Source organism: Cynocephalus volans, chromosome 5 (genome assembly GCF_027409185.1).
Source record: "Cynocephalus volans isolate mCynVol1 chromosome 5, mCynVol1.pri, whole genome shotgun sequence".
Taxonomy (NCBI): Eukaryota; Metazoa; Chordata; class Mammalia; order Dermoptera; family Cynocephalidae; genus Cynocephalus; species Cynocephalus volans.
The window spans coordinates 102,441,619-102,467,727 of record NC_084464.1 but is presented as its reverse complement, the minus strand read 5'-3'; the positions used below and the strand labels follow the sequence as shown (position 1 = coordinate 102,467,727).

General features: G+C 34.6%; 1 protein-coding gene and 1 pseudogene across 3 annotated transcripts; both read left to right on the top strand.

Annotated features, from left to right (window-relative positions):
* Window positions 1–3,897, top strand: LOC134379111 (ubiquitin-conjugating enzyme E2 variant 1-like; annotated as a pseudogene).
* PNISR (PNN interacting serine and arginine rich protein) lies at window positions 74–26,109 on the top strand. Of its 3 annotated transcripts, none has more exons than XM_063097077.1 (13): window positions 74–162; window positions 8,234–8,310; window positions 10,341–10,455; window positions 11,919–12,107; window positions 13,472–13,695; window positions 15,413–15,584; window positions 16,717–16,907; window positions 18,596–18,733; window positions 19,706–19,805; window positions 20,525–20,578; window positions 21,748–21,918; window positions 23,253–24,339; window positions 24,580–26,109. In XM_063097077.1, the coding sequence occupies exons 3-13, from the start codon at window positions 10,368–10,370 to the stop codon at window positions 24,608–24,610; spliced, it is 2,445 nt and encodes an 814-aa protein (XP_062953147.1). In that variant the 5' UTR covers window positions 74–162; window positions 8,234–8,310; window positions 10,341–10,367; the 3' UTR covers window positions 24,611–26,109. The 3 variants fall into 3 exon arrangements, with proteins under 3 accessions (XP_062953147.1, XP_062953144.1, XP_062953148.1); XM_063097074.1 differs by having other exon boundaries at window positions 10,337–10,455; XM_063097078.1 differs by lacking the exons at window positions 13,472–13,695; window positions 15,413–15,584; window positions 16,717–16,907; ... (4 more) ...; window positions 23,253–24,339; window positions 24,580–26,109 and adding an exon at window positions 12,329–13,187 and having other exon boundaries at window positions 10,337–10,455.

The window sequence follows — 26,109 nt, the reverse complement described above, 5'->3', positions numbered from 1 at the left end:
ATGGCATGGCTTCAGATGACGAGCGGATGTTGTTATTATTCACTTCCGGGTAATAACACCCGGGCGCCATCTTGTCTTGTTCGTGAAGAAGTAGAAGCATCGAAAGGGTTGGAGAGGTATTCCGGAGACGGTGGCTACAACAGAGTTCCGGAGCCAGAGTGGGTAAGTGATGGAGAACAATTACACGTGGGGACTTGCCGGACCATTACGATCCTCTTGGTTTCGGTGGCGAAGGGGGAATAACTTAAACATGCTGCGTACGCCGCTTGGCGCGACCGCTGAAACCTCATTTCCTTAAAGCGACGGCGTCCGCTTGACTTGGTAAAAGCAGAGCGGTCTTCTAGGTGAAAAGGAAATGTTCTCGTTAGAGAGTATTCACAACCCATTCTAGTGACTATTTTCCTCTCAGATGAGAAGAGACTAATTGTTGGCCCCCCTGACCGGCCGTTAAGCACTACGCGTGCGCAGTGGGAACCCCTTTTGAGTAGGGGGTGCGGGGAGGCGGAGGCCCCGACCTGGAGCTTATACCCTGTGCGTTTTCGACTACGCAGGCGCGGCCAGGGGCAAGCGCGTCCCGTTAGCTACAGTTGGGTTTCTTAGTTTGTATTTTTCCTGTGTTCTTATCCAGTGGTGGACGTTATTTGTTAAGCTTTACGAAAGAAACTATCCAATATTTCAGTTTTATCTATGGTGGATAGTATTGAGCAAATTGGGCACTGGACAAATTTTGGTTGTGAGTTAAATTGTTAACAGTCCAGTTTACGATCTTAATCTATTAATCTTTTTTTCTCCTCCTGCCCCCAAATAAAATAAACTTGGAATTTCTTACTTGAGTGCAGCAAGGCAAAAACAACAAAAACAGACCAGAACACTGAAGATTTTGTTTGCGGAATTGTTTTGTAAAATGTCAAGGGGCTATAGGGAGAGTAACAATAAACCAGTTCTAATATTTTCTTGAGGGGCTCTATATATATTTAAAGTTTTGTTAATAAAGTTTTTTTTATAAGTTTTTGATTTACAGAGAAATTGAGCAGTTAGTACAGAGTTCCCTTAATACACCCGCAAACACACATTCACATAGTTTCTCCTTTTATTAACATTTATTAGTATGGTACATTTTTTACCATTAGTGGACTAATATTCATAAGTTGTTATTAAAGTTTATAGTTTATTCCTATTTCATTATTTTTTTACTTAAAGTTCTTTTTCTGTTCCATCTTGGATGCCACATTACATTTAGTTGTCATGTATCCTTAGGCTCCTCTTGGCTGTGACCGTTTCTCAAGCTTTCCTTGTTTTTGATGACTGTTGTGGGCTGAATTGTGTCGCATCTCCCCCACCCCGCCATTCATATGTTGAAGTCCTAACCTCAGAAAGTGACTGTATTTGGAGATAGGCTCTTTAAGAAGGTAAAATGAGGTCATTAGGATGGACCCCAACCCAATATGACTGGTGTTCTTATAAGAAGAGATTAGGACACAGAGGGAAGGCCATGTGAAGACACAGGGAGAAGCTGAACATTTGCAAACCAAGGAGAGATGTCTTCGAATGAAACCTGCCCTGCTGAAACTTTGATCTTGGACTTCTAGCCTCCAGAACTGTGAGGAAATAAATTTCTGGTTGTTTAAGCCATGCTGTGGTTCTTTGGCATGGCAGACCTAGCAAAGTAATACAGTGACCTTGATGTTTTTGAGGAGTACTGGCCAGGTATATTGTAAGGTGTACTATTGGAATTTGCTAGATGTTTTTCTCATGATTGAAATGGAGTTATGGATTTGGGGGAATAAGATCACAGGTAAAGTGCTCCTTTCATCACATACTGTCTAGGGTGCATACTATCAACATGATTTGTCACACTGATATTGACCTTGATTACTTGCCTGAGGTATAGTTGGTGAGGTTTCTCCACTGTAAAGTTACTCCCCCCACTTACATGTTATACTCTTTGGAAGTCAGTCACTTTGCACAACCCACACTATGGAATGGAGAGTTATGCTCCCCCTCTGTTAGGATGGAGTATTTACATAATTTGAAAGACTTCTCCATGGGAGATTTGTCCCTTTCCTCCCTTTGATTAACTTATGGACTCTTGGCTATTCATTTCATATTATTATCCAATAGTACTGTATTTTGTTGCTCAAATTGTTCCAGCTTCGGCCATGGGCAGCTCTTCGGTTGTCTACTGTTCTTTGATATGCACCCATCAACTTTTTTCTTTCTTTTTTTTAGCACTTTCTTACTTCCTTGCATTATAAGATGCTTCGGGCTCATCTGTATTTTTTTGCCCCAGTCCTAGAATCAACTGTTGTTCTAAGGATCCCTGATTGCTTTTATTAAAGAGTGGTATTAGAGCCAGAATGTAGGTGCGTAGGTTTGTTTGTTGCTACTAGGCCTTTCTATATTTATTTTTCAGTTATAGATATTTGGGGGGGGGGTTATAACCGAACTATCCAATTTTCCAATATTTTTTGAGTACCTCTTTTGAACCTCAAACTACAAAATATTTCAGTGTATAATAAAATGCATGTCACATCAAGTAGCAAAGATGTTTTTATCACATTCCGGATGATTACAAGATTAATTGTTAGTGCTATTTCCATCTAGCCTGACTGAATTGAACAAATGAATTCTTTTCAACTTCGAGATCAGTCAACTCGTGTCTAAGACTGAAATGGCAGGGGTGAAGAGGATTGTTGTATTTTGTGGCTTCTCAGCTTTGTGTTTTTTGTGAGAAACATTTCACCATATACCTCAAAGGACAGATGTGTTTCTGTATCTCTGATTTTGCAGTTGATGCTCAGGTGCTTTAAAACACTGCATTTTTAATTCTCACGCATCTCTTTGTCATATCCTATGACTAACTTTTGCAAATATTAATGATTTTCATTTAAACACGTCATTTTAAAGAACCTCAAAGTAATGAATGTTCTTAGAGTCGTTTAAGGAAGGGATAAAATAAGTGATGGTCGTTTCTGGTTGTATTAGTTTCCTAGGGATACAGTAACAAATTACCACAAACTGGGTGGCTTAAAACAATAGAAATTTAATCTTTGTCACAGTTCTGAAGGCTAAGAGCCTGAAATCAAGGTTTTGGCAGGGTCATGCTTCCTGATGGCTCTAGAGGAGGAGCCTTCCTTGCTAGCTTTAGGTGGTTCTTGTCAATCCTTGGTGTTCTTGACTTGTAGATCTATCACTCCAATCTCTACCACTGTGGTCTCATGGCAGTCTCCCTGTGTGTGTCAGTATCTCTTCTAAGGACACCAGTTTAGATCACACCCTAATCAAGTATGACCTCATCTTAATTTTAATACATCTGCAAAGATGCTGTTTCCATATAAGGGCACATTTACAGGTATCAGGGGTTAAGATTTCAACATATCTTTTGGTGGGACATAATTCAATCCATCCACACTGATGATAGTTAAAAGCTTGATCCCCTTTCCCCCCAGCAATGTGATAGTTTTGATGATCTGATGCAAACCTTGGTAGTTGATCATTTTGTTCTTTCCAAACCTGTTTTCCAAGGAAATAGCAGTTAACCTGCCCCATAAAGGGAAACTCTTAGGAAAGTCTTGTAGCCCAGCTCATCAGTAATCAAATATCAGCAAAATGGCAGCTACCATGGGCTTTGACAATTTATGAAAACCAAATATACAGCCTTAAAATAGAATGTGGACCTAAATACCTAGAAGCACTCCCTATTTTGCAAGATTTGTAGCAAAAATTAATATGAATGGAGTTAATAGTTCTGACAGATTGGTGGACCCAAGAGCCATATCAGTACTAGCAAAATGGAGGAATTCATATAGCATCAAAGTTGTCCTGCAAGAACTTCGGTACCTAGTGATGTCTAAAGAAAATATGAAACTCTCTCAGCCTCCTGAAGGACAGTGTTAACACCACTTGATTAAAAAGAAAAATCACAGGCCCTTCTCCTTCTCCCCCATTTGATTTTCTAGCTATGTCTTATAAACCTCAAGGTACTGGAAAGGAAGCTCCCATTCAAAGGCAGTTTATCTTAAGATACTGTATATGATACTAATTTTTTGTCCATTTGAAATATACAAGTTGTGGGCCGGCCCGTGGCTCACTCGGGAGAGTGTGGTGCTGAGAACACCGAGGCCCCGGGTTCGGATCCCATATACGGATGGCCGGTTCGCTCACTGGCTGAGCGTGGTGCTCACAACACCAAGTCAAGGGTTAAGATCCCCTTACCAGTCATCTTTAAAAAAAAAAAGAAAGAAAGAAAGAAAGAAATATACAAGTTGTGCTGTACCAACAAGAAATCAGATTTCTCCAAACTCGGCAAGTTGAGCCTAACAATCTTTAAAATTAAAGGTAAAGGAAGAACAAATAAATTGGAATCAATTTTTGATGTTAAAAAAAGTCACAGTAAGGGCCAGCCTGTGGCTCATTTGGGAGAGTGTGGTGCTGATAGCACTAAGGCCAAGGGTTCGGATCCCTATATAGGGATGGCTGGTTAGCTCACTTAGGAGAGTGTGATGCTGACAACACCAAGTTAAGGGTTAAGATCCCCTTACCAGATGACCATCTTTTAAAAAAAAAAAAAGTCACATTAGCGGTATTAGAATGTCATTTTCACGGTAGAATTTTAATTGTATATACTTGATGATGTATTTCAATGAATGAGTAAAATATTTACCCACTCAATATGGGCAAAGCAGTATGGAAATTCAAGTAATTACAAAATGTTTTTTCTGCCCTCAAGAAGATTGTTGTTTGAGCCAAGACAAAAACATGAAATACAGTCCCTCTATTAGAAGTACTGTACATCATCTTTAACTTATCATCATGGAAAATTTCAAACAGTACAAATTAGAGTGTAGTGAACACGCATCTTCAACAGTTAATCAAAATTCTCCAAGTCATTATTAAACCAATGTGTAAATGTCATTTGCAATGTGTAAATGTCATTTGTAATGGTATGACGTTAAGTTATTTTATTAAACCATAATGAAATTTTAAAATATACATCCTTTGATTACTATGTGGTGTGCCTTTGTATTCCTGTTTTCCAGGTTTTATGTTTGTTTGCTAGTTAGTAGTGAAGGTTTTATGGTGAAGATGAAGGAAGAGTAGGATTTCTAAATCCTTGCCATCAAATCACTTATCTTGCTCTTTAATTAAAAACTAATTAATGAAACCCTTTATCAAGCATTGTGCTAAAAGTTCACATTAAATATTTGAATAATCCTGGTTTTATACCAAGTCTTTCTCTAAAATTTGTCCCTTTTCTACAAAATTTTTAGCCTTAACTCTAAATTTAGTTTTCGTGACCCAGAGATACCTTTTTTTTGGACTAGTTTATAGAAATTTACTCCCAGTCCTGTAAGAAAATGAGACAGAGGTCAGGTGATTTGCCCAGTGTCTCACAGTTAGATGGCTTTTGTGTAATTTTTATTGCCCATATCAGTCATTATGGGCCATGCTTGTCATGCTTATCAGCTTTCTTTGATTATTCTCTGTATCTTTTAAAATATGTTTCTAAAAATACATTCACAATAAAATAATACAAAGAATACAGAAAGATATAAAATAAAATTAAAATTCTTTGATCCCTTTTTCCATTTCCCAGAGTTTACCAGTTTTAAAAGGTTTTTGTAATTTAGGAATTTTCCGTATATGATTGCATTCTTAAAATGAAAAGCCTCAGGTGGCATCATTTTTCATGTTGTTTCATGTAATTTTTTTTCTCTTAGTAATACAGTTTGTATATCAATACATCTCAGTATATAAGTGTGCCTTATTTGTTTTAATGGCTGAGTAGGTGTCCACTATATGACTCACTTTAATTCAACTTAGTTGCCTTTAATTAAATGTCACTAAAAGTAGATGTTAATTGTTAGAAAATATGCTGCAGGTTTTTGATTTATGGTGTGAGAATACTCATCCATGATTTAAGTCCCTGAAGTGGAATTGCTGGGTCAGAGAGATGTGCGTTTACAATTTTTATTTTCCCTTAGTGTTTGGCCAGTATGGAAATCTGAACCCTTGACCTTGGTGTTATAACATTTCTTGAGCCCGTGGCTCACTCGGGAGAGTGCTGATAACGCCAAGGCCATGGGTTCAGATCCTATATAGGGATGGCCGGTTAGCTCACTGGCTGAGCATGGTGCTTACAACACCAAGCCAAGGGTTGAGATCACCTACCTGTCATCTTTAAAAAACAAAAAAACCCCACTGCATTCTAACCGATCGAGCTAACCAGCCAGCGCCATATTTACAATTTCGGTAAGATACTGTAATCCTAAATTGTCTTTCAAAAAGTTTAATTTGGTATTCCACCTGTGCTCATCCAATAGTCATCTATAACCAAATCAACTCCAGATTTAATTAAAACAACTCATTAAATAGCTCCTAATGTCTTACTTCCTTGACTTTGTCACCTTCTTTGCTGATTTTTAATTCTGCTCTGCTTCTCACAATTTCAGTCTTTTTCTTTATTTTTCTCATCCTAAGATTTCAAATACTGTGCTTGATTAGTAGCTTCCATAAAAACAGTGGGGAAGAAAAGCTTTGGAAAACAGCCAAAGGAGAAGTGGTTGACTTAAACATAAAGAAAAATGGCTACAAGTAGTACAAATAAAACTCTTGAAAAAATGCAGTTAAAACCTCTTCATACATAGGAAAACTTTGAAGTTTTGTTTGTTTTTGTTTTTTAATAATAAAAGCTTTAACCCTGTGATATAGTGATAGGGACAGGAGGACAAACGGACTAAGAATTCTTCCAAAAATAAAATGAAATCTAAGTCTTACATTGCTTCTGTAAATGAAAATGGAGTTGAGCAGAAGTGGATTGGCATGGTCAATCTTTTTTTATTTTTAAAAAAACTCGATAGTTGTGAACTTAAGTGCTGCCAAAAGCAATACTGAGAATGTCCTAGTGATGATATTAACCACCACTAATTGAAGTGTCCTGTGCTGAGTTTTCATGTGTTTCTCATTTAATTCTCACACTAGCCCTATGAGGTAGACTTTTATTGTCTTCCATTTTACTGATGGGAAAACCAAGTATTAAAGAGTAATTAGCCCATGTTTACACAGCCAGCAAATGGGTATAGATAGGCATTGTAAACCAGAACTTGTGCTCTGAAATCTAGGTGACAGGTGATGACCAGAAAACTTAAACGGAAAACCGAAAAAGTTGTCCATGACATCCATTAAACATGAATAAGATTTGGTAACAACAAGGTCATGGATTCAGATCCCCCTACCAGCCAGCCAACAAAAATAAATAAATACAAAACAAAATATGAGTAAGAAAAAAATTTAGAGTGATTTCTGGAAAAATAAATTTATGTGTTGGAAATGATGGTAGGGAGTCAATACAAATTATTTTTATATTTAAAGTGGTTTTAGTAAGTGCACATCTATTTGCACCTCCAGTAGGCACTGTATATAAAGCTGGTGATAATTTCTACATTGTATGAGTTTACCACTTAGGACAGAAAAATCCTATGTGTTGAACTCTGATAAGTTGTTTAAAGCATTGGAAAACAGAGCAAGCTGAGCTTATGCCAGTGTTTTGGTTATCATACGTATAGATCAACAGCTTCTTATCATTAACCTTTAAACAGTAAACAGAAAGGGGAAGCTACAGACCACTTGATTATTCATTTGCTGTTTATTTAGGGCCTGCTATGTGCAAGATGCTGTTCTCTACCTCATGGAAGATAAAGAAGATGAATAAATTTGTGTTTCTATCAAGTTTAAAAAGCTGTTGATCTAATGGAAAGAAAACTAAACCATTTCAGGAACAAACTGTTTTCTTCTTGCCGATGTTAATTTCTAATCAGAATTCCTTAGAAAAATCTGAATTGATACATTTTATTACCTTATTTGTGCCATTTAAGTTAATATCAGGTTGATGAGTTTTTTTGGTTTTTTTTTTTTCAGTGTTGTTTTTTTCTCAATCTCTAAATAGTTTGACATTGTTTTATATTGTGAATGAATTGCTCAAGTAAATAAAAGATATTTTGAAAGAAAAAAAGGTGATAAAAAGCTTTGCCTCTTCATTTCTGATGTATCTCTTTTTCTTAACTCTATAATGGTAAAATAATTTCCCATTATAAGGTTAATGGAAGGAAGAGTTCCAAATTAATTTGCAGATGATCACACTTTTATGTTGCATCTCTAAGGTTTATTTTTATTCTAATAAGTCTTCATAAATCTACAAGCAGACTTATATACTCTTTTTTTCCTTTTCCCCTAGGGCATAAATAATCTTGCTGCTATGCTTCAAGCCATAGTCTGAATCAGCCTGTTTTAAACAGAAAATAAACATCTGAGGTCAGTTAAAACTGTAGTTGGTATTTCTTATTGATGTTTCCTATTATTTTATTTATTAACTTTAAAGTTGTAAGGGAAGTTACTTTTCAAGGGCTCTAATGACTCAGTTAGCTTTTAAAGCGCTTTAAAGGTATAATTGGGAAACAGGAGAGGAACAGAAGTGGAGGAAGAAAGAAAAACTGAAGAGGGGTTAGAAAAGGAAATGTATTTAGCTTGGAACTGATAACCCAATCCAGTTGTTGGCCTCAGTTGTGGTGCTATTTAGTGCATATTTTGCCATATTTTCATAATACCGTTGTAATAGGCTCTCTTAGTGTACCTAGAAGACAAATACAGTTAACCCTTGAACAACATGGGTTTGAACTGCACAGGTCCACTTATATTTAGATTATTTTCAATAAATATATTGGAAAACTTTTGGCTAGGTATGTCATGAAGGAAACAGTTAAGGTAGGCTATTAGTAGTTAAATAAAGAACTTAACTGCTACTTAAGTAACAAGGTGGAGACACCAGCAGTTTTGGGAGCACACCCTACTTAAGTAGTAGTTAAGTAATTAAGTTTTGGGAGAATCAAAAATTATATGCAGACTTTCACTTGCAGGGGGGTCAGTGCCCCTAACCCCTATGCTGTTCAAGGGTCAGCTGTACATTTGACTCATAAGTAAACCAGGGTGACTTAGTTTTGTTAATGGTGCAACCTCTTAGTTCTGTCACAGTGGCAATTAAATTTCAACTTGAGTTTTGGACATTCAAACCATAGCAGAAGGCAACAAAAAAATGTACTTGACAGTGTTCTTCAACTGAGAGGTCAGGATCTGCCCCTGAGAATGTTGTAAAGATTGAAGGGCAAACTCTTAAAACCCTGAGTTATAATGGCCAGTTGTCCTATTAGAGTTGGGATGTGTACTTCCTCTTTTTATCTGGCTTTCTACTTTTTGTGATCCTACAGTACTAAGGCTTGCTTTTGTCTTGTTTTCAGGGTAGAGGAAAGGTCAGTCTAGAAGAATGCATTTAGGAAACATTTATTCCTGCTATATGCAAAGCCCTAGGATACAAACAAAGAAGAAACATGCCTTGCAAACCATTTGTGTCATTGATTATTGAGTAGGGTTTTATATCAGTGTTGTATAAAATACCTGTACAAAGATATCAGACTTGTAAGACTTTTAAATTTTTGTTAGGAAAGTTTTCAAACTAGTTTATAGAAAATACCCATTTTCTATATTTAATAGTTATTAACAGAGTACCCTTTTCGTATTTTTTTCCATGCTGTTTACATGTTGAGAAACAAGGTCTTGGAGATTCTTACCTTCTGAATTTGTCTGATTGTTTTTTCTGATACTCTTTATCTCATTCTTTTATCTTAATATAATCGATCCAAAAGCTTGATTGGATTCAGTTAACCATTTTTGATGAGAATATTCACAGTGATCCTGGGGACATAGTATTATATCTCAGACACCTAATAATCTGTGGGGGTGATTTTTTGGCAACCTTTGAATTTCTGATTTCTCATCTATCTTCTAAGGTTTCCTGAATCAATTATTTTATTAGGTTTGGCAATATGGCAGTCTTCTAATTCTGTTCTACCTTCTGCATTTATTAGCTGTAATTATTTATGAGGAAGAATTTTTCTTCATCAGCTAGAGCTATTTGGTTACCCTCTTAGAGGAGTCTTGGTTGGGAGGAAATTAAATCACTTTTTTTCTTAGAATCTTCAAAATAATTAGATTTCCAGAGATTTATATTGGGAAAAATTAAGGGGGTTTTTTTGTTTGTTTTTTGTTTTTTAGCTAAATTGATTAGAGCTGTACTTGCCACCAAACTCTGACATCAATATTAGCATATAGTTTTTTTACTCTTCCTCACCAACCTAAAAATTCTAGTTGCCTCTGGCAACCTATTGACCAGAATTTTAGAGCTCTGGTTACATAGATGTATCATCATATATAATTTCTGATGCATGAGGTTTTAAAAGTAAAGAACTCTTACTGTAATTTTTAAACTATGGTTAATTTGTTGAAGATAGAAAATCAAGTATATTTTAAAAGAAAGGATGTGGGATCAAGGAGGACAGCCTTGGCAGCAGTGGCCCTTGAATCAACAACAATGGATGCAGTCATTTCAGCACCAACAGGATCCAAGTAAGGAAACATAATGAATTTGGAAGGGGAAGGGTGGATGTATGAAGATGGATAGGAAATAGGCAGTGGGGTTAAGGGAGATGGGATTAGGATTGGTTCATTGGACCATTTTGTGATCAAAATGTAATCTTTTCTCGTAAATAGCCTTGCCATCGTATATGTATAATAGGAAATGGATTTTCCTTTGGAAGACTTCCTCAGAGGGGATAAAGCTTTATGAATATTTTATATTTTAAAAGTGATTTTGTCCTTGTTTTTCTTAAGAAAGAGAAAGTCTAAAATGTGTTGCTTCAGTAGAGAGTTCTTCTGTCTTTTGTTCTGAGTCTTTTCAATTCTATGTAGATCATATTTAACTGTATAGTATGCTGTGTCATTAAAAATTTTCTTTTTACTGTGGAATATTTCAAGCAAATACAAAGGTAGAAAAAAGAGTTTAGGGAACCCCTATTTATTACTTAGCTTTAACAGTTATTAACTCATGGCCAATTTTGTTTCATCCTTTTGAACCTTTACATTGTTCTGCCCTTGCTGGGTTAATTTAATGGTATTTCTTTTTTTAGTAGCTATGTAGCGTTCTGCTGTAGGACAGTACTGTAATTTAACAAACTCACTTTCAGAAGTTTGTTTATAGCTTTTCACTTTTTGAAACAAGTAGCATAGTCTTTATATATATTGTTCACTTGTCCAATTATTTTTTTAGGAAAAGAGCTAAGTTTGCTAAGTCATAATTGCATACTTGAAAAATTTTAGATACACATTGCCAAATTTAACTTCATATGGGTTATGCCAATTTTGTTTCAACTGGAGTGTATGAGAAGGCCTGTTTAATCTTTACTAAACTGAGATGTCAAACAATGTATCATATTGTACTTTTTTTTAACTTTATTAATAATATTAGATTTTAAACTGTGAAGTATAGATTTCTAGGAAGGAAAAAGGGAGGGCCGTCAAAATAGTAGGGACAATGGATTTTGAGTAAAGAATGGCTGAGAAGTTAAGGAGATGTGTTCTGGCTAGGGAAGAGAGCCTTAGTTAAAGAAGGGCAACTGTGAGGGGAGGAGGGATAAATAGCTGCACTCATCCAAGGTCTGTAGGCTTGAATGAAGGCCTGGAAAGATGAAGAGAACAAGCTAAAGGAAGAAATGGTTGAGTTTGATTGTTTTTATGGTGGTTTTTTAAAAAATGACTGAAAAACTGAACTAAGATGAAGGGGATAAATTTCCTGTGAGTTAATACTGGAAACGAATTGAGTGTTTTTGTGGAGTTCTTTTCTGAAAATCTTAAGTAGTTTATATTATTTTCTAGCCTGAATATGGGTTATTTTCCAAGTGTTCTTTCAGCTATAACATTCTATAATATTTTAAATCTCTACTAAGGAATAACTGAAAGTCTTGTTTAACAGAAAGGCACTATCTTTTAGCTCTTAAATTCTGAATGCTAAGTTCCATGTTAATTTACTTTAGGCCAGATTGACTGGGCTGCATTGGCTCAAGCTTGGATTGCCCAAAGAGAAGCTTCAGGACAGCAAAGCATGGTAGAACAACCACCAGGAATGATGCCAAATGGACAAGATATGTCTACAATGGAATCTGGCCCAAACAATCATGGGAATTTTCAAGGGGATTCAAACTTTAACAGAATGTGGCAACCAGGTTTGTTGTTTATGTTTTCCAAACTTTAGGGCTGCTTTTAAAATAAAATGAGGCTTAATGTTAAATTGTTTAATTTTTTAGTTTTATGACTTCTTGAAATTAAAGGATAGGCGGTTTCAATTTGATTTGACCTTAACATTTTGTGGTTAAAATTATTCTGTACTCAGTCTGCTAGCACTGTGGCACTCAGTTTGATTCTTTTCTTGGTTCTTCATTCCTAGGCTGACAGGGGCTGGGAACACTCTGGAAACCTCACTTGGCATCTAGGGAAGAGAGAATTCTTTGTCTCTCTCTTGCAACCTCTGGCCTTTTCAGAAGCAGCACTGGCAGAATAAAACATGTCTAGCCTCTAATTAAAGAGAAATCGTTCACTATGTGACAAATCAGTTTGTCAAATATACTCTGCCCCTACCATCCACCCACCTTTTTCTTCCCCCCTTTTTTTCAGATAGTGAAGATCTTCTATCAGATTTTGTCTTTTAATTTTGTTTGTTTTTTTTTTATTTCACAGTAGGATGTTGATTCTTTGATGCTAATTCAGTTTTCCATGGCTTGTGTTATTAATTATTTTTAATAGTCACTTAAGACTGTTTATAGAGATATCTCACATTTGGGTATGCTGGTAGGTGAAGTCATACCCCCTTTTCCTTTTAATACTTACTGTTTCTCACTATAAGAATGGAAAACTCAGAAAAGTATCCCCTAACATCACTTTTAAAAGGATAAAAAATACTGTGATCTTTGATACTGTAAGGTGTTTACTTTCTAGCTTTCTTGAAAGTTAAATTTCCCCAAGTTTGAAAATGTTTTAGTTCCCAAGTTCAGGTTTATAAATGACTTACCCTGGCATCCCCACCCCCTAGTTTTACTCTACTGGCTTTCTTTGTGACCCTGGGCAAGTGGTTTACCTCTGTGTGCCTCAACTTCCCCTCCTGAAATTGGCAAAAATAATACCTGATTTCTCCCTACCTCACAGGGATGTTGTGAGGAAAATTGTGTTCATGGAAGAAAGAAATTATATAAAATCTTGAGGTATTATTTTTATGGTGTTGTTGCTGAACAAAAATAGAAAAATTCAAAAAAACTTGCTTTGGGTTTTGTTATATTCATTAAAAATAATTTTGGACATTTGGTTTTCATTTGTTTGGGGTATGAATTAGAGTTATTAGCTCATTTGAATTATTTGTAAGATAGTTCATTGCTTATTTTTAAGATATACAAAACGGATTTGACCAAGAAGTCATAAGTTTTTTTTAAAATCTGTTTCTTTACTGAAAAATAATAGCTTTCTTGAGATCTTGAAAATTTGTGCTGATTTTGTTATAACCCCCTGTTGAATGTTTTTATGCCTAAATCCTACATAGAATGGGGAATGCATCAGCAACCCCCACACCCCCCTCCAGATCAGCCATGGATGCCACCAACACCAGGCCCAATGGACATTGTTCCTCCTTCTGAAGACAGCAACAGTCAGGACAGTGGGGAATTTGCCCCTGACAACAGGCATATATTTAACCAGAACAATCACAGCTTTGGTGGACCACCCGATAATTTTGCAGTGGGGCCAGTGAACCAGTTTGACTATCAGGTGAAAGATATTTTGTTGCTTTAATATTGTAGATGTGCACGTAATTCATTCTTTGGAAGTGTCTCATCAAGAATACCTACCTAAGATATGTGTTTCACTTTTCAGACTTGTACAAACTCATATTATGTCTCAGAAAAGTTATCGATTTTTGAGTAGTAAAATCATTAGGTTTTTATTTTCTGATTTTTTTTTTTTTTTTTTAAAGATGACCAGTAAAGGGAATCTTTAACCCCCTTGACTTGGTGTTGTCAGCACCACGCTCTCCCAAGTGAGCTAACCGGCCATCCCTATATAGGGATCCGAACCCATGGCCTTGGTGTTATCAGCACCACACTCTCCCAAGTGAGCCATGGGCCGGCCACCTTCTGATTTTTTTTTATTTGGGAAAATGTTACAAAGGATTATTAGGGGAAAATTTGGATAAAATGAAAAATGTGTAAGTGCAATAGCTATAGGATTTGTATTCTAATTTATAATTTCCAAATAGTATATTTAAATGTTAAATGAAATTTAGAAAATACACAGTAGTTGAATATATTACTTATAAATAATAGATTATGGTTAAGACATAAATAAAACACTTGAACATAGATCATCTTCCTAAATGCATCTTAGATCCTAAGTGCACGTATAGATTATCTTCCATAGTTTATCTTCTGCTACAAAGAATAATGACTGTTTTTCTAGTGTTGTTTTTTTTTTTCCCCATTCTGACATGACATGTTAATGGAATTGTACATAATTTCATTTGTAGCATTTAATTCATTCCTAGGGATATAGAACTCTATGGGGAATAGTGTCATCATGTATGCCCTTATTTTTTTTATCTACTCTACCCTTAGATTATCATGCTCTAGTGTCTACCCTTAAGTCATAAGGCTAGGTATTACTTTGAAATAATTAATTACAATTGTTACCTTATAAACTCAGGTATTGTAATTTAAATTTTTGAAAAAACCCATACATTATTTCACTAATTCTAAGATGGATTTGATAATATCCTTGAATACTTGTACAATATTCACCTTGAGATAGGAATCCTCTAATTAATACACATTCAGAAACTTGTTGTAGACTCATACTTGGTGTACAGTTATGACAGTTTTCGATCTGTTTTTGAAGAAATGTCCTGGCAGGGACCTTCTGCTTACCCCACTTTTGCTTGGCAGATCCCATGCTAACAAGACAAAGAGCTCTATTGGCAACTAGCCTAGAATAGCCTCTGAAAATAGCAAAATTTCAAAAAATATTTAATGATTCAGTAATTTCTATTTGCTTATAAATAAACATGCCTTGCAAGATTATAGAAACAACTTAAGTTCACTAGAATTAAGCAGCTGAAATTGACAAAAAGATTTCTTAACATTTTCTAGCTAAAGAAAAATCGATATTTATTTGATGTCTTGATGGTGTTAGGTTAGTTTATAAATGGATTTAGAATGAAAAAGATCATTATATATATATGATCTTTTCTATACTTGGTTGAAAATAGCATATCAGCTGGCTTTTAGAAGGCCCTTCGCATTTACACAAGCAGAAAATCTTTCTTAAGAAAAGCAAGTCTTGGGGCTACAGAAATATCGATGGATATTAGAACCATGGAATTCTTGGATTTGCTGCACACATGGATTTCTACTGTCCCAGTTCATAACACGTGTGTGTCCCAGAGAATATATTGTATTAATGTGAAGAAAAATAAACTGCAATACTCTTTCAGCATGGGGCTGCTTTTGGTCCACCGCAAGGTGGATTTCATCCTCCTTATTGGCAACCAGGACCTCCAGGACCTCCAGCACCTCCCCAGAATCGAAGAGAAAGGCCATCGTCATTCAGGGATCGGCAACGTTCACCTATTACACTTCCTGTGAAGCAGGAGCCTCCGCAAATTGGTAGTTATTTAAGTTTAGTGAACTGCAATTGGCATGATTTCTTTATCATGTAAAAGGATGTTCTGTTTTCTTAAATGGTTCTAATACCTCTGACCTCTGAGATGTCAGGAGTTGATACTTTAAAACCCCATCATTTTATAGTCATAAACCTGAAAATTACAAAAAAGATAGTGGTCTAAAATATAAAAAGTTCTGAATAACAAACTCCAGATTTCATGATGAAATGTAAGTTTATGATATTTTTTTCAATGTTGACATTTCAGTACATTATGCCAATATATGAGTAGTTCCCCTTTTTTAAATATCCTATTTGTTCTGTCTCTGGTCTCTGTACATTCTCAGTTCATCTGATACACAGCTGCCAGATTAATTTTCCTTTGATTATTTTACTTTCCATAAATATTTTTGCAGAAAATTTCAGTTTTTAAATAACAGAGCCAGCTTATTTATTTCCAGTGACAAACTATGTATTTATGCCATTTTATATCTGGAGAGCCTCAGATCCTTCACCATTTAATGAACCAGAACATTTAAGTCTCCTTTCTTACATTTTAAGAAGAGTCAAACTTACTGCTTTTTTAACTTACAAATAATACCTGTTCAAGTGAATTCTTAGTGTGAAAACAGACTAGTGCTATTGTTTGGCCCTGCTCTGTTTTCATATCTTTGAATTAACCCACATCACTTTTTTTTTTTTTTTTCTTTAAAGCCAGCTGGCCAGTATGGGGATCCAAACCCTTGACCTTGGTGTATCAACACTGTTCCAAACAACCTAGCTAACTGGCCAGCTGCCCTGTACTCTTTTTTGGCTTTTTAACGTTGGGCACATTGCTTATTCTCTATGAGCCTCAGTTTCCTCACCGGCAAAAGAGATCAAATAATAGTAGTGATCTCTAAGGGCTTTTGCAAGGATTAAATGATGGTTTCATGTGTTTTCATTGTGCCCTGACAAATTGTGAGCATTAGAACAAAGTTTTCTGCTCCTATTAAAAGTAGTGTTAAAGAAAAGCCCTATGTTTAATGGGGTTTTTTTATTCACAATGTTTGTAGAAATTCAGGCATAGGAAACTCACGTGTTTATTATGATTTTTATTTAACTGACTTGTAAATATTTGTTTTCCATGTGAAATAGATGCAGTGAAACGCAGGACTCTTCCAGCTTGGATTCGTGAAGGTCTTGAAAAAATGGAACGTGAAAAGCAGAAGAAATTGGAGAAAGAAAGAATGGAACAACAACGTTCACAATTGTCCAAAAAAGAAAAGAAGGCCACAGAAGATGCTGAAGGAGGAGATGGCCCTCGTTTACCTCAGAGAAGTAAATTTGTAAGTAAAATCCCTTGACGTGTTAATATTTGGTTGAAAAGTTTACTGATATAGATATTTTAGCCTATAGGAAAGTATTAGAGTAATAGTCCTGAGATTACTTTCAGTAAGTCTATTGAGGATTATGTTTTTTATGTATGTGTTATTGAGAAGTAGAGTAAGGAGAAATGGGGCAATGAGTTTATAAAACATTTCATTCCAGAGAGAGATTATTCCATGGGCTGCAAGGTAGGTCTTATCTTGATTAACACATCTGTGTATATTTTTTCATTGTGGTACAGCTGACTCAGTACTGACGGATTATAAAACAAAACTACTTTAAAATGGCAATAGAAAAATAAATTTGCCTTTTTATGAACATTTAAATAGAGGGATATTTTTAATTTTCTTTTTCTTTTTCTTTTTTTTTTTTTTTTTAAAGATGACTGGTAAGGGGATCTTAACCCTTGACCTGGCGTTGTCAGCACCACGCTCTCCCAAGTGAGCCAACTGGCCATCCCTGTATAGGGATCCGAACCCGTGGCCTTGGTGTTATCAGCACCACACTCTCCCAAGTGAGCCACGGGCCGGCCCTGAAGGATATTTTTTAAAGTTTGTGAAAAAATAGAATAAAGGGATAATACGAATCTTTCCATGAACTTTTTGAAGTAACCTCATATATACTTACACTTGAGATGTAACAATTATTGGGTTTTTTTGACGTGATCACTGAAAATAACATTTTAAATCTTTAAATCTTCATTCATAAGTAAGATGGCGTGAGTGGTTTAGGAGTTTTTTAATTCAGCAATAATGTGTTCCTACCTGGCATGACAGCCACAGCACTGGCCAGTATGCAAGTCAGGAAAATGGTCTTCCTCCCGAGGCCATTTGTGCTTCAGAAATAAATCTCAAAGAGAATAGCAGAACTAGATTTTGGCAGACAATGGTTTTGCTTAAATGCAAAATTACTTTTATTTTTCTCAAAATACCCATGCCAAAGCTGTGCTTTTGTTCTGGATGTCATGGAAATACGAAACAACAGAAAAATACTATTAAGATAAAATTTACCTGTTTTTTTTCTTTTAATCTCTACATGAGATAATGGATTTCCAGATTTGATTTTGTTTGTTTGTTTGTTTGTTTTAGGTGGTCATCTTGTCTTTAACTTAGTAGGATTGTTAAGAGTGACTTGGTCAAAGAAGGGTTCCTTAGTGTATGCTGTGTGAAACCTAAAACCATACAAGACAGACAAACTGCTGGCATTTCCTCAATCTAAAGTAGACCTCATCTATCTATTATGTAGCTAGAAAGAAGCAAGTTGTACTAAGTTTCAGGATCACCTGAGATCTTGGAACTGACTAGAGATTTTTCATTTTTAAGTCACGTGGTTTTAGGTAAATAGCTTTAAAAAATAGCTATAAAAATTACACTGAGTAATATGTCTGTGTTCTATTTATTCAGAGTTCTACAAGCCACTTATTTTAGGACCGTCATATAAAATGGATATTAAATCAGTATCTGGGCATAATGTTTTTCTGGTTATTCTGGTTATTTACAAAATAAGATCAAAATAGACCAAAGAAAAAAAATTTGGAAGTCTTATTTCATATGCTTTTTAATTTGGGGTTCTAAATTTTTGATATGTAGTTAACTTGGGTTTACATTATAAGCAAGAATTGGGGCTACCATACTATTACTTTTTATAGGATAGTGATGAGGAAGATGAAGATACTGAAAATATTGAGGCTGCAAGCAGTGGAAAAGTCACCAGAAGTCCATCTCCAGTTCCTCAAGAAGAACAAAGTGAACCAGAGATGACTGAAGAAGAGAAAGAATATCAAATGGTACAATATGAAGTTTCTTATTATGTACAAGAATTTGTAATTTTTTAAAACTATTAGTTGGCTATCTTAAACATTTGAACTAAGAACTCTGAAACAGTTATACAATATTTATATATATATTTGCTGGGCCAATAATGCCTACAAAATCCAGATAACACTTAAAATATAAAATCACAGCCCATAAAGCAGTTATTCAGCCCATTTCCAAATACCAATGTTGTAATTAAACAATGTTTTATTATATGAGACCCAAGAGAATATTTATTGATCTATTATTTTCTTAAATGTGTTTTTTTTTTTTTTTTTAAAGTAGAAATATTGAGAATGGTTAAAAGAATTTGTAGAAAAATAAGTTTAGGAAGCACTGGGGTTGAACACAGTTAAACATTTCTTCATTATTATTTATTATCTGTAATGTGTATTGTCATTTTCTGAGACTGGGAATATAATATGCTGCCTTTCCCATATTGAAAGATCAGTGATCTTTGAGTGTATTTAGAAAATGCTGATTCAGTCTACTCATGTTAACTCTTACTTAAGGATTCTGTAATAGTTTATTAGTATAGTTCAACAGTAAAGAATAAAAGGATTTCATCTAGTAGAATAGAATAACATCCTTTTCCTTATTTTCCTTTTTTTTTTTCCCCCCTCAGATTTTTAACCTAACCTTGAGAAGTGACTTAGGGAGCTCGTTAATAGGGACTTTTAAAAGATATTTTGTCTCTAGATAAGAATTTAGAATCTCTACTATATAAATAAATTCATAATATTTTTTTCTTAGATCCATATAGTTTTAAAAGTTTTAAGGTTTTGATTTTTTACAATAATTTTCAAGATATACTCTTTGGAATGGCTGATCTGATCTATAGAAATGTTTTCTAAAATGGCTTTGCACTTTAATTTTTTTGATAATGTCCAACTATATTAGTAACTAATAAATAAAAAAAAGTATATGAAATTATTCTTCCTTAGATGTTGCTGACAAAAATGCTTCTGACTGAAATTCTACTGGATGTCACAGATGAAGAAATTTATTACATAGCCAAAGATGCACACCGGAAAGCAACAAAAGGTATACTGTGGGTGTTTGTGGTTTTGTTTTTCTGGGGGTATTATGGCTTTGGTGACAATTTTGTTGTCCTTGTTGGATTACTATCAGATATTTGAATATTCGCTTCTTGCATGTTTTAATTCCTTGAGAAAGGTTAGATTTGTAAAACATCATATTAAAACTGTATAAATACTTACCTGAGCAAAAATTAGCAATCATACTGTTGTCCTGTAAAATATATTGTGGAAAATTCCTGATGTTCAATTTATTTCACCTGATTTTTTTTTTTATATATACCATGCTATTGGTGTATGACTTATAATACAACTTATTATGACTAAGGAATTTTGAATTATGAACCTTCAGAGTTTTCACAGTTTACCAGTAATACTTCTTACAGAAACAAATGATTTCCACCATCCCCCTCCCCAAATTTTTAGTAACACTTTAAAAATATATTGAAAACAAAAATTAAATTATGTGCCATATCTCAGAAATAGAAATACAGATATACTGGTCAACATTTTTTCTCATTATAACCCAATTTCAGCTCACCTCAGAATTATAATTTCAAAGCCAGACAGGCTACTGGTTTAAAATGAATGTTATGTTTTTAATGTTTCTTCTCTCCCCAAAAAGCAGCAATAGTAGTAGATTTAACAATACCATAGACTCTCATGACTATGAAATCGTGGCTATTTGTGTTAACATGTTGTTCCTGTTGTTGATGTGATACAAAGCTCCTGCAAAACAGCTGGCACAGTCCAGTGCACTGGCTTCCCTCACTGGCCTCGGTAAGTGTTCTCCTTATTTGTGAGAGGGCCTAAAGGGAAAATCACACTTACCTTGTCACTCTACATTTTCTGTTTTGAAACTGTGCTATTCCTACTCAGTTTATAAAATCTAGGTCCTAGAGCTATGTTAGTCTCTGGAAGATTTGCCTATTTCTTTTGACTAAAGCATTTACAGTGGGAATATTATAAATGTGATGGCTAATTCATAGTTTATTGGGGCAAGTTGTAATAGAGGATTTACTCGTCACTTGCTCCAATATATGCATTTTATATATATAAAATTATATATAGTTTGTACTTAATAGTTCATAATTTGGCCGTGATAGTATCTAAGCTCACTTTCAGATATATTGCATACATACCTTAGGGTATGTATGCAATATTCACTAATATCCACAATCTATCCACTAATGCTTTTAACAACTTTTATATACATTGTGTTGCAGCAAGTCGAGTTTTAACATTAGAGGAAAGGGTTTATTTTATCATAGAATAATAGTAATGTGTTTATAATTTGCTATTTGCATGATATATTATCGAAGCTGTAAAAGCTTAAATTTGCCTTTTCCACATCTTCATTTCAAATTAATATTTGTGAGGATTAATAGAAATGGACAGAACCAAATACCCATGTGGTTTTATTACTATTTAGATCACTTCAGGGTGGGGAGTAGTTTCAGTATCATACCATTTTTGTGCCAGTGAGAATTACAGTATTCTGATTTTTTAGAGAATAATTGCTTAGCATACATCCTGGGATTCCTAAACTTGAGCAATGAAAGAGCTAATTTTAGAAATATTTTCAGGGTCATTGTAAATTTTATTAAGGTAGTTGAATTAATTAAGCTTTAGTGAGGCTTTGTTAACAGTCCTGTTAAAATGGTTTTGTTGGTTAGCATGGACAGTAAAACAAAACCGTTATCATGATTCCTTTATGGTGAGAAATACATGAAATAATCCAGAAAGCATGAGATACAAAATAACCATTGCTTGAGGATTCTGTGAACTTTTTCAGCATTTTAATTTATACTTCTCCCCACCCCGAATAAGCATATTCTTCCAGGAAAAGGCAATGAAAAAAGAAATGAGCTTTCTTCTCAGACCTTAAAAAAAGTTTTTAGTGCACAGCATAACTTTTTCATATGATAGACCGAGCTTTATGCACACAGGTGGACTGGGTGGTTATGGATCAGGAGACAGCGAAGATGAGAGGAGTGACAGAGGCTCTGAGTCATCTGACACTGATGATGAAGAATTACGGCACCGAATCCGGCAAAAACAGGAAGCTTTTTGGCGAAAAGAAAAAGAACAGCAGCTATTATATGATAAACAGATGGAAGGTATATCTTTTAGACTTTACTTAGTTTTTGTCTGGTTTTGTGTATGTTTCTTTTTATTTTTTAATCAACTTAAAAATATCACAGGATAGAATGAGGGTTAGATTATAAAAAATATGTGATGTCAGTGAAACTATGGTCACAGTTTTTTTGTTTGAAACAGGAGCTGTACATTCCAGTGGCTATAAGCCAGGCTATTTAGGATATTTTTATTTCTTGTTAAATTTCTTGAAATGAAAAAGAAGACTTTGAAATGAGAGAAATGTATTAGTAAGACTATTGAAAAGTAATTTGTAGCTAGGATATTTAAGGAAAATAGAAAGATGACCTAGAAGTTTTTTATTTAAAATATGTAAGTACAGTTTGAGTTTACATAATACTAGGAATAATGAAAAAGTATTTTATTAGAATTTCTTTTTTGAAAAGTCTTAATTGGATAATTTGAAGGGTAAATAAGATTTCACAGCTAAAAATTCCCTGTAAATCACTTATTTGCCTTTAAGTTACTTTAATTGGACAAAATGAAAATCTTTTCTTACTTGCATATATGCACCTCTACATTTTGATTCTGTGTCACTGCACTGTCTAGGAGGGTAGCTACATGTAGCTGTTGAGCACTTAAAATGTGGTTAACCCAAATCCAGATGTGCAGTAGGTATTAAAAAATACACGCTAAATTTCAAAGAGTATACATGAAAAACGAAGAAGTAGAATGTCTTAGTCTGTTTTGTGCTGCTATAACAGAAGACCTGAGACTGGACGATTTACAATAAACTAATTTATTTGGCTCATGGTTCTGGAGGCTGGGAATTCCAAGATCAAAGGGTGCATCTGGTGAGGATCTTCCTGCTATGTCATCCCATGGTGGAAGGTGGAAGGGCTAGAGAGCATGTACAAGAGAGAGAAGGAAAGGAAGGGGGCTGAACTCATCCTTTATCAGGAACCCACTCCCGTGATGATTAACTTACTCCTTGAAGATAGCATTAATCCATTAATCACCTTTTGAAGGTCCCACTTCTCAACACTGTTGCATTGGGGATTAAGTTTCCAACACATGAATTTTGGGGAACACATTCAAACACAGAATATCTCAGTATACTTTTTAATTGATTATGTGTTGAAATGATAATATTTTTGATATATTGGGTTAATAACATTAAAATTAATTTCACCTGCTTTTTTAATATGGCTACTAGGAAATTTTGAATTATTTGTGTGGTGGCTTGTAGTGTAATTCTTTTGAACAGTGCTACTCTATTGTTAGCTTGGAGTTTGATCGTATGGGAGTTTTTCATTTTACATTCAACTTTTCCTTTTTTTGTCTTCTTCTGTTTCAGAAGAAAAGCAACAGACAGAAAGGGTTACAAAAGAGATGAATGAATTTATCCATAAAGAGCAAAATAGCTTATCACTACTAGAAGCAAGAGAAGCAGACGGTGATGTGGTTAATGAAAAGAAAAGAACTCCAAATGAAACTACATCAGTTTTAGAACCAAAAAAAGAGCATAAAGAAAAAGAAAAACAAGGAAGGAGTAGATCAGGAAGTTCTAGTAGTGGTAGTTCCAGTAGCAATAGCAGAACTAGTAGTACTAGTAGTACTGTCTCTAGTTCTTCCTATAGTTCCAGCTCAGGTAGTAGTCGTACTTCTTCTCGGTCATCTTCTCCTAAAAGGAAAAAAAGACACAGTAGGAGTAGGTCTCCAACTATGAAAGCTAGACGTAGTAGGAGTAGAAGCTACTCTCACAGAATTAAAATAGAGAGCAATAGGGCTAGGGTAAAGATTAGAGATAGGAGGAGATCTAATAGAAATAGCATTGAAAGAGAAAGAAGACGAAATCGGAGTCCTTCCCGAGAGAGACGTAGAAGTAGAAGTCGCTCAAGGGATAGACGAACCAATCGTTCCAGTCGCAGTAGGAGTCGAGATAGGCGTAAAATTGATGATCCACGTGGAAATCTTAGTGGGAGCAGTCATAAGCATAAAGGTGAGGCTAAAGATCAAGAGAGGAAAAAGGAGAGAAGTCGAAGTATAGATAAAGATAGGAAAAAGAAAGACAAAGAAAGGGAGCGTGAACAGGATAAAAGAAAAGAAAAACAAAAAAGGGAAGAAAAGGATTTTAAATTTAGTAGTCAGGATGATAGGTTAAAAAGGAAACGAGAAAGTGAAAGAACATTCTCTAGGAGTGGTTCTATATCTGTTAAAATCATAAGACATGATTCTAGACAGGATAGTAAGAAAAGCAGTACCAAAGATAGTAAAAAACATTCAGGCTCTGATTCTAGTGGAAGGAGCAGTTCTGAATCTCCAGGAAGTAGCAAAGAAAAGAAGGCTAAGAAGCCTAAACATAGTCGATCGCGATCCATGGAGAAATCTCAAAGGTCTGGTAAGAAGGCAAGCCGCAAACACAAGTCTAAGTCCCGATCAAGGTAGTATACTTTTTAAAGTATTTTGTCTGATTTTTAAAAAAAATTTGAATTTATTCAAAGTTGAAAGTGTCCTTTCTCTCTCTCTCTTTAATAAACTCAGTTTGGTACTTGATAAATGATCATAGTCTTAAATAATGTTAAAAATCCTATATAATATTATTTATTTAAAATTGCAGATTTTTAGTTTAAAATACATTTTTATTTTTAAATTTTGTCTTTTCCCTTTTTTTTTTTTTTCAGATCAACAACTCCTCCCCGTCGTAAGCGCTGAGGAATGATGTGGCAAGAATGCCATGATGTTGTTTTAAAAAATTCCATGAGTTTTAAGGGCTTGTCTCATTATAGAGGCACATTGTGGCTGTGTAGGTGAAACCAGAATTTTTTTTTTTTAAATCTGTAAATAGGTGTACTTTTTCCAAATGCTGCTCCAAGTTACTTAATAGGATTTCTTTGTATTACATTTTTTCAAAAAACAGTGCATAATAAGACTATAAACATGCCATTCTCTTTCAGCTGTAATGTTCTTAAAATTATTCTTGAATGTACTGTGATGTCAATAAAGCTCTTTAGTTCATTTTTGTTAAACTCTTGCACCTTAATTTTATGATTTTAATCTAAGGAACGTACTTTAATAAAAAGGCAGCTGGAATTTTGTATAACAGGTTTTAAAGGTACTTCCTCCCACCTCCCCCAAAGAAAATGGTTTTAGCTTAATAGTTTGTTAAAATTTGTAAATTGTACCCATGGACTTTTGTCAAATTCTAACTTTAAGGCTGTGGAAGAGGTCCCAAAATAGACCTTTACTTTTCATTTGGAAGCATTTGACAGCTTTTTAAAGTTTTCTTTCTATTTTGAGGATTTTCAAGTAATATATTTTCTGTGTGTATAAAATATGGTTCACTCCTGTAAAATGAAATTGCTGGAATCAATCAAGCCAGTGCACCAGTAGAATTATTTACAAGGAACAATTGTGTTTGACACTAACAGTCAAGTCTGGAATTGTATTCTGCAGTCACCCAGTTCAGTTTTAGAAGCATCGTTAAACACTTTGGGATTATTATAGAAATAAGAGTCACAATTCAATATATTTATTTATATTTTTAAAGTGTAATACAACCTTAACTTAATGGAGGAATGCTGTATTATGCAGGTCTTTGTCAGTTACATAACATTAAAATGGTCTGATTTTGTCAATTTCTGAAAATTATGATCGGTGAGTGGTCTAGCAGTTTTAGGTAGGCAGTAATAACTTGTGAGTAGAATGGGGCTCTTGAGGCATTTTAACTTAAGTGCTCAACTGCTTTCAGGGTCCATTTTCATATTATTCACTTATGCAGTGATAGGTGAATTTCTGAAAACAAATGCTTTTAAATTTAATTTAAACAAAAAGCAGGTGCAGGACACAGAAAAGTTTTAAAGTATGCCTTTATACCAGCAATAGTTCATTTAAAAATAATGCCAGATTTTTGCCAAGATCAGTGTTTCCTCAAAATGAAGATAGAAGTGGATTTGTATAGCGTGCTCTTGTACCTCTACATAGGTTCTTAAATAATTTTGAACAGTTGTGCATTTATCTAAAGGAGATAAATCAACTGTGAATAAATGCATGTTTACCAAATGGCTGTTTACAGTGCATTTAGTTCTGATATTTATAAAGTTGACATTTCACAGAATAACTTTGAAATAGTTTGGAATTCTATATAGTTTAGACAACAGTCACATCTGGAGACAAAATAAAGGAAAATGTGCAATATTTTTTATGTAGGTGAG

Coding starts and splice junctions, on each gene's coding strand:
- PNISR (XM_063097077.1), top strand. CDS start 10,368: ATGTGGGATCAAGGAGGACAGCCTTGGCAGCAGTGGCCCTTGAATCAA. Junction 13,696..15,412: donor TGAACCAGTTTGACTATCAG/GTGAAAGATATT, acceptor ATACTCTTTCAG/CATGGGGCTGCTTTTGGTCC. Junction 21,919..23,252: donor ATATGATAAACAGATGGAAG/GTATATCTTTTA, acceptor CTTCTGTTTCAG/AAGAAAAGCAACAGACAGAA.